The following is a 14,270-nucleotide window of genomic DNA, read 5'->3' on the forward strand; positions in this document are numbered from 1 at the left end:
TCTGGTCTGTTTCTTTGAATTTTTCAACTACTGTCAGTGCTTTTTTTTTTTGTGGGTGGTGGGGGAGGGGGGGATTTTAATTACTTTTGTGTAACTTTCTTTTTTTAATGCTTTTATTTTTTTAGGGTTGCACCAACTCCGGTATTGGTGCCGATACCCGTGGAAATGCTCCAATACCTTAAACTGATCATTTCCGGCTCGGTTCTTGCAGCTGTCAGCGGGATTCCCCCCACTGACAGTTGAAATGTAAAAAAAATGTAAAAAAAAAAAAAAAAAAGCTGGCACTTACTGGTTGTTAAGGAGAGAGGCTGCCGTGTCCTTAACAGCCAATGATTTATTCAGCTGTCAGTGGGGTTCCCCTGTTGACAGCTGAAGTGTAAGCAAAGTCCTGGCAATTGGAGCTGTCAAAAAAAAAAAAAAAGAAAAGAAAAAAAAACAGCCAGGTAATATTTAACAACAGTGCTCAGGTTGAAACAGGAAGATAAAAAGAAACATTGTTTCTTTTTTTTTTGTATCTTTCTACTTATTCAGCTACAGATCAAAGGAATGAACTTCCATCTGCAGATGAAGTCAGTTTAAAGCAAACTGTTTTTTTTTGTTCACTTTTATTTTTATAAACAATTAATAATTAACAAAGAAAAAAATTAGTTTGCTTTGTTTGTTAATATTTTTACACCTTTAACATATATTTACACGTTTCACATTGAAAAAAAGCGCAAAAATAAGAAAATGATACATTTATTTCATTTGTAAATAACTTTTCAATGCTTTGTACCATTGCTGACAGCTGAAGTGTAAACAGTTGCAGTAGGTATCGGTAATTGGTATTGGCGAGTACTAAAAGAGAAAGTATCAGTACTCTTAAAAAAAAAAATGGTACCAGTGCATCCCTTTTTTTTTTATCACATAGGGGACAAAAAGTCTGCATTTGCCGTTGCTGGAAGAAACCGCCATTAAGGCGCCAGCCAGCCCCCCCCCCCCCCCAAGAACGAGGTTTAAAGCCAGAGCCTCTGCTGTCTGGAGACCACTTCACCCCGCAGAATTAACGCCCGGGCGCCATCCAGTCATGCCAGACACCCAACCCAGCTATTGCATGGGCCCCCCCCCCCGCCTCAGAGTGCCCTACAGCAGTGGTTCTCAACCTCAGTCCTCAAGTACCCCCAACCCGGGCACGTTCTGGGAACTTTCCTTAGATAAAATAGCTCTGATCAATACCGCGGCATTGATATTGATTTAAAGAAGCTGTGCAAAGTGTGCGATTTTCGAGAAAAAAAATTCGTACGAATTTCCTGAAATTCGTAGGAATCCGAAATACGAATTTTTATGCATACGAATTCCGTACGAAATACGAAAAATTTCATTTACGAATTTCGGATCCAAATTCATAATGGAAATTCGTAATTGTTAGGAAAAGTTAATGAACCTAAAAGTTAAAACCCCAGGAAGTCTGCACAGCACAGGGATGGTGAGAACCCCTATGGGGAATTTCTATGCTTATGAATTTCATACAAAATCCGAAATTTCGTTAACGAATTTTCGGATCCAAATTAACAGAAACATGACTGGTGTTTTGTTCACCAATCAGAGGAACTCAGCACAGGGATGGTGGGAACCCCTCATAATGGGCACAGCGGGTGTACAGACTCGGGAACTCAGCACAGGGATGGTGAGAACCCCTCATAATGGGCACAGAGGGTGTACACTCAGACCTGGGAACTCAGCACAGGGATGGCGGGAAACCCTCAAAATGGGCACATCAGGTGTACAGACCCGGGAACTCAGCACGGGGATGGCGGGAAACCCTCAAAATGGGCACATCAGGTGTACAGACCCGGGAACTCAGCACAAGGATGGCGGGAAACCCTCATAATGGGCACAGCAGGTGTACAAACTTGGGAACTCAGCACGGGGATGGCGGGAAACCCTCATAATGGGCACAGCGGGTGTACAGACTTGGGAACTAAGCACAGGGATGGTGGGAACCCCTCATAATGGGCACAGCAGGTGTACAGACCCGGGAACTAAGCACAGGGATGGTGGGAACCCCTCATAATGGGCACAGCAGGTGTACAGACCCGGGAACTCAGCACAGGGATGGTGGGAACCCCTCATAATGGGCACAGCAGGTGTACAGACTTAGGAACTCAGCACAGGGATGGCGGGAAACCCTCATAATGGGCACAGCAGGTGTACAGACCCGGGAACTCAGCACAGGGATGGTGGGAAACCCTCATAATGGGCACAGCAGGTGTACAGACCTGGGGACTCAGCACAGGGGTGGTGGGAACCCCTCATAATGGGCACAGCAGGTGTACAGACCCGGGAACTCAGCACAAGGATGGCGGGAAACCCTCATAATGGGCACAGCAGGTGTACAGACTTGGGAACTCAGCACAGGGATGGTGGGAACCCCTCAGAACGATAAATTCATCATAACGAACTTTCGTTATTTTAATGAAAGCTTTACGAATCTAATGAAAATTCGTACGAATCCGAATTGAATTTCGTACACGAATTACGAAATACAATTTTTTTTTTTTTGTACGAAACAAAACAAATTTTTTGACGGTGCCCATGTCTAGTGCAAAGTAAAGGAAAACCTGAAAACATGGTCCGTTGGGGGTACTTGAGGACTGAGGTTGTGAACCACTGCCCCCACAGTTCACTCACCCAGACACCCAAACTGGGAAACCACTCAGTGCCCATTCTGATCCTTGTCAATGGGGTGTGCTGCTACCAGATATAGCCTTTGCCAGGCACAGGAGAAGGGGAAACCAAGCCACCTCCTATCCATAGGAAGGGACATGGAGGGCAATCTTGTAGAGATTCCAGGCAATGCCTCTCCTCTGGTCAGAGGAAACAAAAACGGACTGGCTCAGCAGAAGGGCTTCCTTTTAAAAAGTGCATTTGGTGGTGTGTTCCCTGTTCCTGTTGGAGGAGGTGCCAATAGCTTACAGGACTTGACAAAGGGGGGCATGCCCCCGAAAAATGTTGCTGTGCCAATATCCTACAGGACTTGACAAAGGGGGGCATGCCCCCGAAAAATGTTGCTGTGCCAATATCCTACATGACTTGACAAAGGGGGACATGCCCCCGAAAAATGTTGTTGTGCCAATATCTTACAGGACTTGACAAAGGGGGGGTGGGGACATGCTCCCGAAATAGGTTGTTATGCCAGAGTAAATCAAGTTTTTTTTCTAGGAGGCTGGTCTTTCCTTTTGCTGCTGAGTGTGCTGGTGGGAATTTCCTTAGCCGCAAATGTAGCTCTTTTATAGAGGCCCTGACTTCTCTGTGATGTACTGTATCTACACATGAGGCACCACGGGGGGGGGGGGGGGGCGACGACCCTTACCCCAAAGGATGGCAGCTTCAGGCGCCAGTGCACACAGTCTTGCCACAGTGTATGTCGGAGGACCACCCTGCAGCTCATCCACAGGGAGTGACACTGCTGTTCCCCTAGAGGGGCTGATTCTAGAAGGTGTGTTTCTAACCAATTTATGTATAAAGAGAAAAAGTAAAGTCCATCCACTGACAAGCACTATTAGCAACTCCACGCGACTTCACGTCTCACAACCGAGAAACCCGGCCCTCCTACAATATTGAGTTGGCCCACCCTTTGCAGCTATAACAGCTTCAACTCTTCTGGGAAGGCCGTCCACAAGGTTTAGGAGTGTGTCTATGGGACTGTTTGACTATTCTTCCAGAAGAGCATTTGTGAAGACCTGGCTTGCAGTCTCCACTCTAATTCATCCCAAAAGGTGTTCTATCGGGTTGAGGTCAGGACTCTGTGCAGGCCACTCAAGTACCTTCACCCCGAACTCGCTCATCCATGTCTTTATGGACCTTGCTTTGTGCACTGGTGCGCCGTCATGTTGGAACAGGGAGGGGCCATCCCCAAACTGTTCCCACAAAGTTGAGAGCATGAAATTGTCCAAAATGTATTGGTATGCTGACACCTTAAGAGTTCCCTTCACTGGAATTAAGGGGCCAAGCCCAACCCCTGAAAAACAACCCCCCACACCACCAAATGATTTGGATCAGTGCACAAACCAAGGTCCACAAAGACATAGATAAGCGAGTTTGGGGTGGAGAAACAGGACTGGCCTGCACAGTGAAGGGAACTCTTAAGGTGTCAGCATACCAAGACATTTTGGACAATTTCATGCCCCCAACTTTGTGGAAAAGTTTGGGGATGGCCCCTTCCTGTTCCAACATGACTGCGCACCAGTGCACAAAGCAAGGTCCATAAAGACACGGATGAGCAAGTTTGGGGTGGAGGAACTTGACTGGCCTGCACAGAGTCCTGACCTCAACCTGCTGTCTCCCCACCAGGAGAACACAGCGATTACTGCTAGCGGTTATATTGGCCACTACCAATAATCGCATGCGATATCGTGATCCTTTCAGCAATATACTTCTTGTACTGCAGTGACACCACTCGCCGATTGTCCTTTATTTGTGGAGGAGCAGCGTTGTCAGCCCAGTACAGGGCTAGAGAACAGCTTCCCCTCTCCATAAACCTAGAGGGGGAGGTTTTCTGTAGTCCTCAGAAAAATAACTATCCAGGGTTCATTAGGATTCCACCGCAATGGAGGAACAACCCAGGGTTTGAATGAAATGGTGGAGTTCCACTTTAAACATAAAAATAACAAAATAAAAAAAAACATGTGGTCCACATGTGTTTTATTATATAAAGTTTTTTTTTTTTTTTTAGCAAATTAATTTAAAACAAAACACGTATAAAGTTTTTTTTTCCCCCTCCAGAGCGCTTCGGCATTCGCCTCCTTCACAGAACAGAGACAGCGCAGCGGCCGATTGGCCAGAATTAGCTTATTCTGCGGCTTCCTCAGTTGCCGTGGACAAGACTGACGAAGAGGGTGAGACAGCTTAAGGACAGGACACCGGTGACCACGGCTTTCAGGAGGAGGGCAGTCCAGCTGCCCAGCAGGAAGATGTGGACAAAGCAGCTGCAAGGAAGAAAAAAAAAAAAAAATTTAATCAATTAAAAAACATATAAAGTAAAATGATCACAAACAACAAAATGTAAACAAGGGTACTGCACCGATTGTGGCTGCCCTCCCCCCCCTGCACCGATTGTGGCTGCCCCCCCCCTGCATATGAGATTTAAATAAATAGAGAAAGCTTTTTTGTTTGCAAAAAGCTTCATTGCAACTTGGATACATTTACAAAACTAAATCAAAGCCCATAGTTCTCTGTCGGACCCTGCATCTTCTCCTCCATCAGGGGGGCCTTAGACCCCTTTCACAGGCTTTATTCGCTCTGTCAAGCTGAGGATCCCCCCTGAATTCAAGCCAAAACAGTCAGTTTTGGGACATCCATTCCCCGTTCCGTTTGTATTTGCATTTTGACAGCGTGTCCTGTGATGGGTTCATGGGCGGCCAGATGTTAATGAGCTGGTTTTCAATTACATCAGACCCCCCCTAATCTATCCTGTCCATAGAGCTGCATGGAGCTTCTGACCGGGTCTGCCTGAAAAAAACCCGTGTGAAAGGGGCCTTCGTCATAAAGAGGTAGAAGAGAAGAAGGATAGGTGGCGGGGGGAGCAGTTCTTTGATGCGATTTTGTAAATGTATCCAAGTTGCAATAAAGCTTTATAAGCAATAAGCTAATAGCGCCAGCTGGCCTTCTCTTTCCTCCCTGCGCCAAGTGGGACCAGAAGAGTCATTGGTGTGCAAGAATTAGGTCAACCCCTCCTGGAAATTATGCCCAGCGGCCCTCTGGTCAACTGTCGTCACTTCTGGTTCAGAGGAAATGCTCCTTATCCCAGGCTGCCTGAAACCTATGCTGCCAAGGGGGGATGATAACGCTGGGTGTGTCCCTCGCTGGGCGCCAAAGGGAGGCCGGTGTGGGTCTCGTCCCACCGCATGCAAAGGAGGGAACACCACAGCTGATTCCTCCTTTACCAAAGACAGTCTTCCCAGGAAGGTGCACCACCTCCAGAACCGCAAGGAACTCCTGAGCCCACCGAGACTAAAACAGCCCTTGAGAATTGGAGTCCTCAACTTACAAAGCTGGTTCCTCAGGCAAAATCTCACCTCCTCCGGAGAAAGGAAACATAACTGACCATGCTCCTGAGGTGATGTAAAGGTTCGGGTTTATTTTATTGATTTTTTTTTTTTAAACACAAACATGTCATACTTACCTCCTCTGTGCAGATGGTTTTGCACAGAGGGGCCCGATCCTCCTCTTCTGGGGTCCTTCAGCGGCACCCTCCTAGCTCCTACTCTTCTCGAGTGCCCCCACGAAGAGCCATCCTCCCTTGGGGGATGGGGGCCACTCCCGAGTCCTATTGCTCCGTCCATTGACGGAAACAGCAGAACTCTTCTTTCCCCCCCCCCCCCCCGCGTCATTGGATTTGATTGACAGCAGCATTTGCCAATGGCTGCGCTGCCATCAATCTATCCAATCAGGACCCGAGACACCGGCTGGAGCGCTCGTCCCTGGTGTGAAAAAAAAGAGAGGGTTCAGGTAAGTAAAAATGGGTCTCAGTAGGGGTGCTGCATAACAGGAGAAGGTTTTTCACCTAAATGCATAGAATTCATCAAGATGTTAAACCCTCAAGGGTTTACAACCCCTTCAAGATCTGGTGGTAATGTGATTCTTGCCCCGGTGGGAGGCGCTCCATCTCTCAAAGGCTGTCCTACAAGATGACTGGGTGGGGGGGGGGGGAACGGACGGACTTGATGAACGGGTGACTTCCTCCATTTGAATTGAGAATAAATTCAACTATAACAGCTGTCGCTGAGAAAGGCGTCAATAATGAGATTTCCCCATGGGGAGGTTGAAAAAAAAAACAAACACACACACGTCCAACCTATGCGTGTGATTATATGTCAGTATTACATTGTATATCCCTGTATGTTGCGGTTGTTCAGGTGCTTATCGAATCGTTTTTTTTTTAAACCATCGATGCCCAATCCCCCCCCCCCCCCACTGAGACCACCGTCTGTGGAAGGGAATTCCACATCCTTGCTGCTCTTACAGTAAAGAACCCTCTACGTAGTTTAGGGTTAAACCTTACTTTACTATCTCTGTGACAACTATCAAGCAAGACAGGAAGTAAGGGGGAATCTCCTGGATTAAGTTACAAACAAACAAACAAACAATCTGTCAGATGTCCTTCAGCCCTAGTTCAGATTGATGCCACTTTGAAATCACGCTATTTCACTTGAAGTAGCGCGACTTCAAAAGTAGCAAGGTCAGTGCAATTTCAGGTGCTACTTGATAGACATCTGTGTGGCTTCATGCACAGGTATCTACTGAAGTCGCACCTGAAATAGGCAAAAGTAGTACAGAAACTACTTTTGCAAGACGGTGCGGCGCCGCAAAAAAATATATGAGGATAGAGAGATTGGTGTCACGCTGATTGAAACAGTGCAACTGCCTTCAACAGGCTGTGACGTCTCATAAGATTTGATATGTCAAATCGCACGACAAATCGCTCCAATGTGAACCTAGACTAAGTGCGATATTCAAATAATAATAATAGTTACATAGTTAGTAAGGTTGGAAAAAAAAAAAAATTTTTAAAAAACACGACACCAGTCCATCCTGAGTGAGTGTCTACAATTGTCCCTATCCCTGTGCATTGCACACTCACATCGGTCCCTACCCTCAAGGAGCCCCCAATCCAAGGTCCCCATTCATATACTAGGGGCCAATTTTGGACAGAAGCCAATTAACCTACCTGCATGTCTTTGGAGTGTGGGAGGAAACCGGAGTACCCGTCGGAAACCCACGCAGGCACAGAGAGAACATGCAAACTCCAGGCAGGTAGTGTCGTGGTTGGGATTTGAACCAGCAACCCTTCTTACTGCTAGGCGAGAGTGCTAACCACAACACCACTGTGCCGCCCAAATACTTTGATATGTATCCTGCTCCCACTTCCGTGAGTCCACGCCGTGACATCACCATGGGGCATCGTGACATCACCACGGGGCTCCCCCCCTCGCCGAGCCAGTAGGAGAGAGGAGCGGGGCCTCACGCATGCGCAGTAGGGTTCCTAGCACGAAGCCGTAAGGCTACACTGCTGGATTCCCTCACCCGCAACAGCACCCAACAGCTATTGGTAACATCAGCTGCGGTGCAGACATTGTTGGACTGCAGGACAGGTAAATGCAGCCAGCAGCTGCAGTATGTGTAGCTGCTGGATTTTAATTTTTAATTTTTGTGGGTGGACGTCCGCTTTAAATAATATCAGATAATACTCACTCCATGAGGAAGGCTTTATACATGCTGAGTCCCAGGAGAACCGTTACGGGAAGACGGAAGTGAGTAGGGAGGTCGTACCGCGTCCACATCCATACAAGAGCGGCTACGGCCATGTAATGAACCTGAGGACACAGGAGAAGGTCAACAACAGCAATCCGAGCGTCAGCCGACCACTAAAAACGGGGAGGAGAAGCCCCAAAAGAAAGGGTTATGCCGTACCAAACTGATGTTGGAATCGATGCTCATCTGGATGTATTTCCAATCGAATTCAATTCCTCGAGCACCAACCCACAGAGGTAGACATCTGAGAAGGAAACAAAAAAAGGAACTAATTTATAAATTTTATTGGTTGAACTAGATCGGGGGAGGGGGGAGGCGGAACCTTTTGAAGAGCGAGGGTCACTTAAACTGGATGTAAACCCAATAACATCCTTTCTAAACTACTGCCATAGTGGTTATCTATAAGGATATACATGGCTCCTGCATGCATCTTTACCTGTCAAATGTCTCCCCTCTGACTGTTATGAGCCCCGAAAAACTGCATATTCTGTGGGTGGGTCTGTTGTCTGGAGCTCGGTGGGTGGAGTCATGATGTCAGTAGACTCCCTGCCCACCTCTACACTCCCCTTGTCAATATGCATTTTCTCCTGTGCATTTCTTACGCTGAACTTCTGCTATGATCTCTAACATCCAGTGAAAAGACAGGAAAGTAACCACATGACTTTAGCATGCCCAATCATGCTGAGGTGGGGGGACATCCAATCCTGGCAGAGCAGCAGAAGGAAGGAGTGGGAGGGAATTAAAAAAATATAAAATTAATGCATGTCTCTTAGGCTAGTGCACGAGATATGTAAATCACCCGTCACTCACAGCAAGGGGGAGGATTTGACAAAGTTTTTCTCTGTCAAGATTTATCTCGCTGAACAATAAAAGAGGATTGCTCAGAGCTGGATTAACTCTTTGTGGCAAGACTGGGCTCAAACGATAGGAAATCTTATACTCTACATTATGACATAAAAAAAAAAAAAAGGAAAAGAAGTTTCATATTAAACCCCAAATAGGAGTGTAACATGATACATGGGAGGTTATTTACTAAAGGGCAATCCACTTTGCATTACAAGCGCACTTGGAAGTGCAGTCGCTGTAGATCTGAGGGGCACACGCAAAGGAAACTAAAAAAGCATTTTTGCTTGCACGTGATTGGATGATAAAATCAGCAGAGCTTCCCCTCATATCTACAGCGATCGCACTTACAAGTAGTGTAGTGCAAAGTGGATTTGCCTTTAGTAAATAAAACCCCCATGGTATCAAAGTTGGAGAACACCTTACTGAAGGATTAGCAGCCACTTCTTTACCACAGAGGCTTCCATACAAAAAGGCTCAGTGTGGCTCCCGAAACTCTCTGAGACTCATTAATGAAGCAAAGAAGAAGAGAAGAGTCGTTGTAGATTTCTCACCTAGACATGACGAGCTCTGCAGTTGCCCATCCCATGGCTGCCACCATTATCTTATACTCTCCTTTCCCGGCATTCCTGGACATCACTAAATGCAGCCCCAGGAGGTCCGCCAGGTCAACCGTGGCCTTCATAAACTCCTAAGAGAGGGAAAACAAAAAAAACATTCACATCAAACTGAAATTTCGAGATAGATAGATAGAGATAGAGATAGAGAGATGACAGCCAAAAAGAAAAAAAGAGGACAATTTCCACTCTGAGGATGTTTGTCTATTTCTGGAGAGCTTTTTGAAAATTGATTTTCTATTTTTCCCTCTTTTGAGAGTAAATATCACAATATTTTTAATAACTTTAACAAAATATTGTTAAAGTGACCAAAAAACGGGTGAGCACAGAGAGGAGAACAGAAGAGGATGAATGGAGGGGATAAGAGGAAGAGAGGAGAACAGAAGAGGGGAGGGGCTGTTGTCTCACCCCGATGAAGTCGTACGCTCCCACCGCTCCTTCCCATGTTGGGAAAAATGTCGCCAAGAAGAGCATCTGTAATACAGGAGAAGAGATTCTTACCTATGAGTCAGTACAAGTGATGGGACATCAATAGTGAGCCAAAATGACATTGTATCCGACCCCCTCCTGTATCCTGCCTGCGGTCTCCGACCCCCTCCTGTATCCTGCCTGCGGCCTCAGACCCCCTCCTGTATCCTGCCTGCGGCCTCAGACCCCCTCCTGTATCCTGCCTGCGGCCTCAGACCCTCTCCTGTATCCTGCCTGCGGCCTCTGACCCTCTCCTGTATCCTGTCTGCGGCCTCTGACCCTCTCCTGTATCCTGTCTGCGGTCTCTGACCCTCTCCTGTATCCTGTCTGCGGTCTCTGACCCTCTCCTGTATCCTGTCTGCGGTCTCTGACCCTCTCCTGTATCATGTCTGCGGTCTCTGACCCTCTCCTGTATCATGTCTGCGGTCTCTGACCCTCTCCTGTATCATGTCTGCGGTCTCTGACCCTCTCCTGTATCATGTCTGCGGTCTCTGACCCTCTCCTGTATCATGTCTGCGGTCTCTGACCCTCTCCTGTATCATGTCTGCGGTCTCTGACCCTCTCCTGTATCATGTCTGCGGTCTCTGACCCTCTCCTGTATCATGTCTGCGGTCTCTGACCCTCTCCTGTATCATGTCTGCGGTCTCTGACCCTCTCCTGTATCATGTCTGCGGTCTCTGACCCTCTCCTGTATCATGTCTGCGGTCTCTGACCCTCTCCTGTATCATGTCTGCGGTCTCTGACCCTCTCCTGTATCATGTCTGCGGTCTCTGACCCTCTCCTGTATCATGTCTGCGGTCTCTGACCCTCTCCTGTATCATGTCTGCGGTCTCTGACCCTCTCCTGTATCATCTCTGCAGTCTCTGACCCTCTCCTGTATCATGTCTGCGGTCTCTGACCCTCTCCTGTATCCTGTCTGCAGTCTCTGGGCTGCACAGCGCCCCCTCCTGTCAGTCGCACTGTACTGCCCCCTCACCTTGCAGAGTTGTACACAGAGGTAGGTGGCTCCGGCCTGCACACATCTCCAGAAGGCGTTGTACTCCGACCTGTAATACAGAGAGAGCGTCAGTCAGGGGCCCCTCACCCACCCCGGGGCCCCACCGCCACCTCCCCTCCTCCACTCACAGGCCGCTGCACTTGTAGGTGATGAAATAAGGGAAATAGGCCAGAGCGAAACAATTCCCGAAATGGAAGAGCGTCATGGCGACCCCTCGCTACAGCCCGTACCGGCCACCGTCCCCTCCTGTCACCTTCCGTCCCCCACCGCGCCTGCGCCGTCCCCTCCTGTCACCTTCCGTCCCCCACTGCGCCTGCGTTTTACCCCACGTGTCCTGTGCGACCGAGTGAGCAGTGCGCCTGCGCGTCAATGTGACATCATCTGGTGGCGTCAGGGAGCGCGTCACGGGACAGCGTCCACGGCTTGGAGCTGGTTGCCGGGCAACCCCGGCTGTCCTGTTCAGCCAATAGAAAGCCGGTCGCCTCCCATAACACCGTCCATGACACCTTAAAAGGGCATACCACCTCCACCTCTGTGCCATGTATGGCCCAATGAATGCCATTCTTATTTGTGCCTTCCTGTCCTGCACTGTGATTGGTCACATAGGATAGCAGGAGCACTGCCAGTGTGCCCTGTACTGCAATTGCTTTTATTTCAGCACTTATTACTGACTGGGTCAGATAACACACAAGTGATTCCAGTGTGGCCTACGCTGCAGTTGTTTTTTTCTCAGCACTAATTCTTTACTGGCTCTGGCTGGGTCAGAAAGGACATAACTGTGTCCAGCGTGGCCTATGCTGCAGTTGGTTTTATCTCAGCTGCCGTTCTTTACTGATTGGGTCAGACGGGACACAAGTACTTCTCCTGTGACCTATCCTGGCTAGGGCTGCCACCTTTTCTTCAAGTCAAACCCGAACATTTTAGTGGCGCACAGCAATTGTTTTTTATAGTATAAACTATACATATATTTTGCTATTAAATAACATTTCTAATCATATGAAGTTAATAACAAGAGTCCCCCCTTTACATCAGAGTCCACAGAGCTCCCTTTTTACATCTGAACTCGCAGAGTTCCCTTAGACTGTAAGGGGGGGGACTCTGCAGATTCTGATGTAAGGGAGAACTCTGGGGACTCTGACATAAGGGGAAATACGGAGAACTCTGATGTATGCAGAGGACTCTGATATAAGGGGAACACTAAGAACTCTGATGTACGGAGAGGACTCTGATATAAGGGGGAACACTAAAGCCCCGTACACACGAGAGGACTTATGTCTGACAGACTTCCGAAGGAGTTCCGTCGGAGTTCTGCTGGAATTACGACGGAGTTCTGACAGACTTTTCGGCTGAGCGGACTTGGCCACACACGATCACACTAAACTCCGACGGATTCGAACGTGATGACGTACGACTGTACTCGAATAAGGAAGTTCATAGACAGTAGCCAATAGCTGCCCTAGCGTCGGTTTTAGTCCGTCGGAGTAGCATACAGACGAGCGAATTTTTCGAAGGGACCGGGTCCGGCGGAGTTCCTTCTGGAAAAATTTGAAGCATGTTCCATATTCTAAAGTCCTTTGGACTTTGGCGAGTCAAAAGTCCGTTGCAGCCCACACACGATCGGATAGTCTGACGGACTCAGTCCTTCGGACTTTGGATGTTGAAAAGTCCGCTCGTGTGTACGCGGCATAAGAACTCTGATGTATGGAGAGGACTCTGATATAAAGGGGAACGCTAAGAACTCTGATGTACGGAGAGGACTCTGATATAAGGGGGAACACTAAGAACTCTAATGTACGGAGAGGACTCTGATGTAAGGGGGGAACACCTGTAACCTCTGGTGTAAAGGGGAACTCTGATGTAAGGGGTGCTCTGAGAACTCTGATTTACCTTAGTGTACTCACTCAGAGGCAGGAGAGAGAAGGGGGGAGACTTCAATCAAATACGGGGATGGATGGTGAGCTCACTCACCCCTTGGCACCTCTCATCCAGATGTATCTGAGGCTGCTTGACTTCAAATTCCTGGCCCCCACTTTCCTTTTCTGAGGCACAGCGCTGGGGATTGGAGTGTGGGCAGACACAGAGGGGTAGGGGGGAGAAAGAGGAGCGGATTGAGCCATCTTTCCTCTCCCATCTGTATGTGGGGGGGGGGGGGGGGGATTGTTAGTGTTGGCTTTGGGCAGTGTGACAGACACTCTCAGCTAACACAACTGCAGCAATCAACCCTGCTGGGAAGCCCTAGTCCAGTCTGAGTAATGTGTCCGGGCTTCAGGCAGTCTGAAACCCAAACGCATGATTCCAAACCCGAACTGTCCGGGTGAAATCCTGGACAGGTGTCAACCCTAATCCTGGCACCAATTTTATGTCAGCAGTTACTTTTTACAGTTCTGTTGCTGTGATTGGGCACATAGAACAGAAGGAGCTCCTCCAGTGCAGCCTATGCTAATTAGGATGAGAGAAGATTCCGGACAGCTGCACTCCAAAAACGAGACTTTATTTATAAAGATATTAAAAAAAATACATGCCACAGCAGAACACAGGGCAGAGGAACTGACGCGTTTCACACTATCAAACAGTGCTTGATCATAGCTGTGTGGCCTATGCTGCCATTGATTTTTATCTCAGCAGCCATGTTTTACCAGTCCCGTACTCTGATGGGTCCGACGGGACACAAGGAACAATTACAGTGTGGCCTACGCTGCAGCTGGATTCATCTTAGCAGTTTTCCTTTACTGACTGGGTCAGGCAGGGCACGAGTGCTTCCAGTGTGGCCTACGCTGCAGCTGGATTCATCTTAGCAGTTCTCCTTTACTGACTGGGTCAGGCAGGACACGAGCGCTTCCAGTGTGGCCTACGCTGCAGTTGTTTTGTTTCTCAGCAGCTATTCTTTAATGTGCAGGTCAGAAAGAACATAACTGTTTCCAGCGTGGCCTATGCTGCCATTGGTTTTATCTCAGCAGCCATGTTTTACCAGTCCCGTACTCTGATGGGTCCGACGGGACACAAGGAACAATTCCAGTGTGGCCTACGCTGCAGCTGGATTCATCTTAGCAGTT

At 48.1% G+C, this 14,270-nt stretch overlaps 1 protein-coding gene across 1 annotated transcript; it reads right to left on the minus strand.

The window, feature by feature from the left end:
* Positions 1-4,666: 4,666 nt before the first annotated feature.
* On the minus strand, positions 4,667-11,505 carry LOC143933504 (BOS complex subunit TMEM147). Its single transcript, XM_077456416.1, has 7 exons — positions 11,346-11,505; positions 11,197-11,266; positions 10,161-10,226; positions 9,690-9,826; positions 8,452-8,536; positions 8,233-8,354; positions 4,667-4,967 (listed from the first exon to the last, which is right to left on the minus strand). The coding sequence occupies exons 1-7, from the start codon at positions 11,420-11,422 to the stop codon at positions 4,847-4,849; spliced, it is 678 nt and encodes a 225-aa protein (XP_077312542.1). The 5' UTR covers positions 11,423-11,505; the 3' UTR covers positions 4,667-4,846.
* Between the last annotated feature and the right edge of the window lie 2,765 nt (positions 11,506-14,270).

The sequence above is a fragment of the Lithobates pipiens genome, unplaced genomic scaffold, assembly GCF_037356315.1.
Source record: "Lithobates pipiens isolate NorthernLeopardFrog02 unplaced genomic scaffold, aLitPip1_a1.2 Scaffold_27, whole genome shotgun sequence".
Taxonomy (NCBI): Eukaryota; Metazoa; Chordata; class Amphibia; order Anura; family Ranidae; genus Lithobates; species Lithobates pipiens.

Coding starts and splice junctions, on each gene's coding strand:
- LOC143933504 (XM_077456416.1), bottom strand. CDS start 11,422: ATGACGCTCTTCCATTTCGGGAATTGTTTCGCTCTGGCCTATTTCCCT. Junction 10,227..11,196: donor TCTGTGTACAACTCTGCAAG/GTGAGGGGGCAG, acceptor CCTGTATTACAG/ATGCTCTTCTTGGCGACATT. Junction 8,537..9,689: donor GCAGAGCTCGTCATGTCTAG/GTGAGAAATCTA, acceptor TTTCCTTCTCAG/ATGTCTACCTCTGTGGGTTG.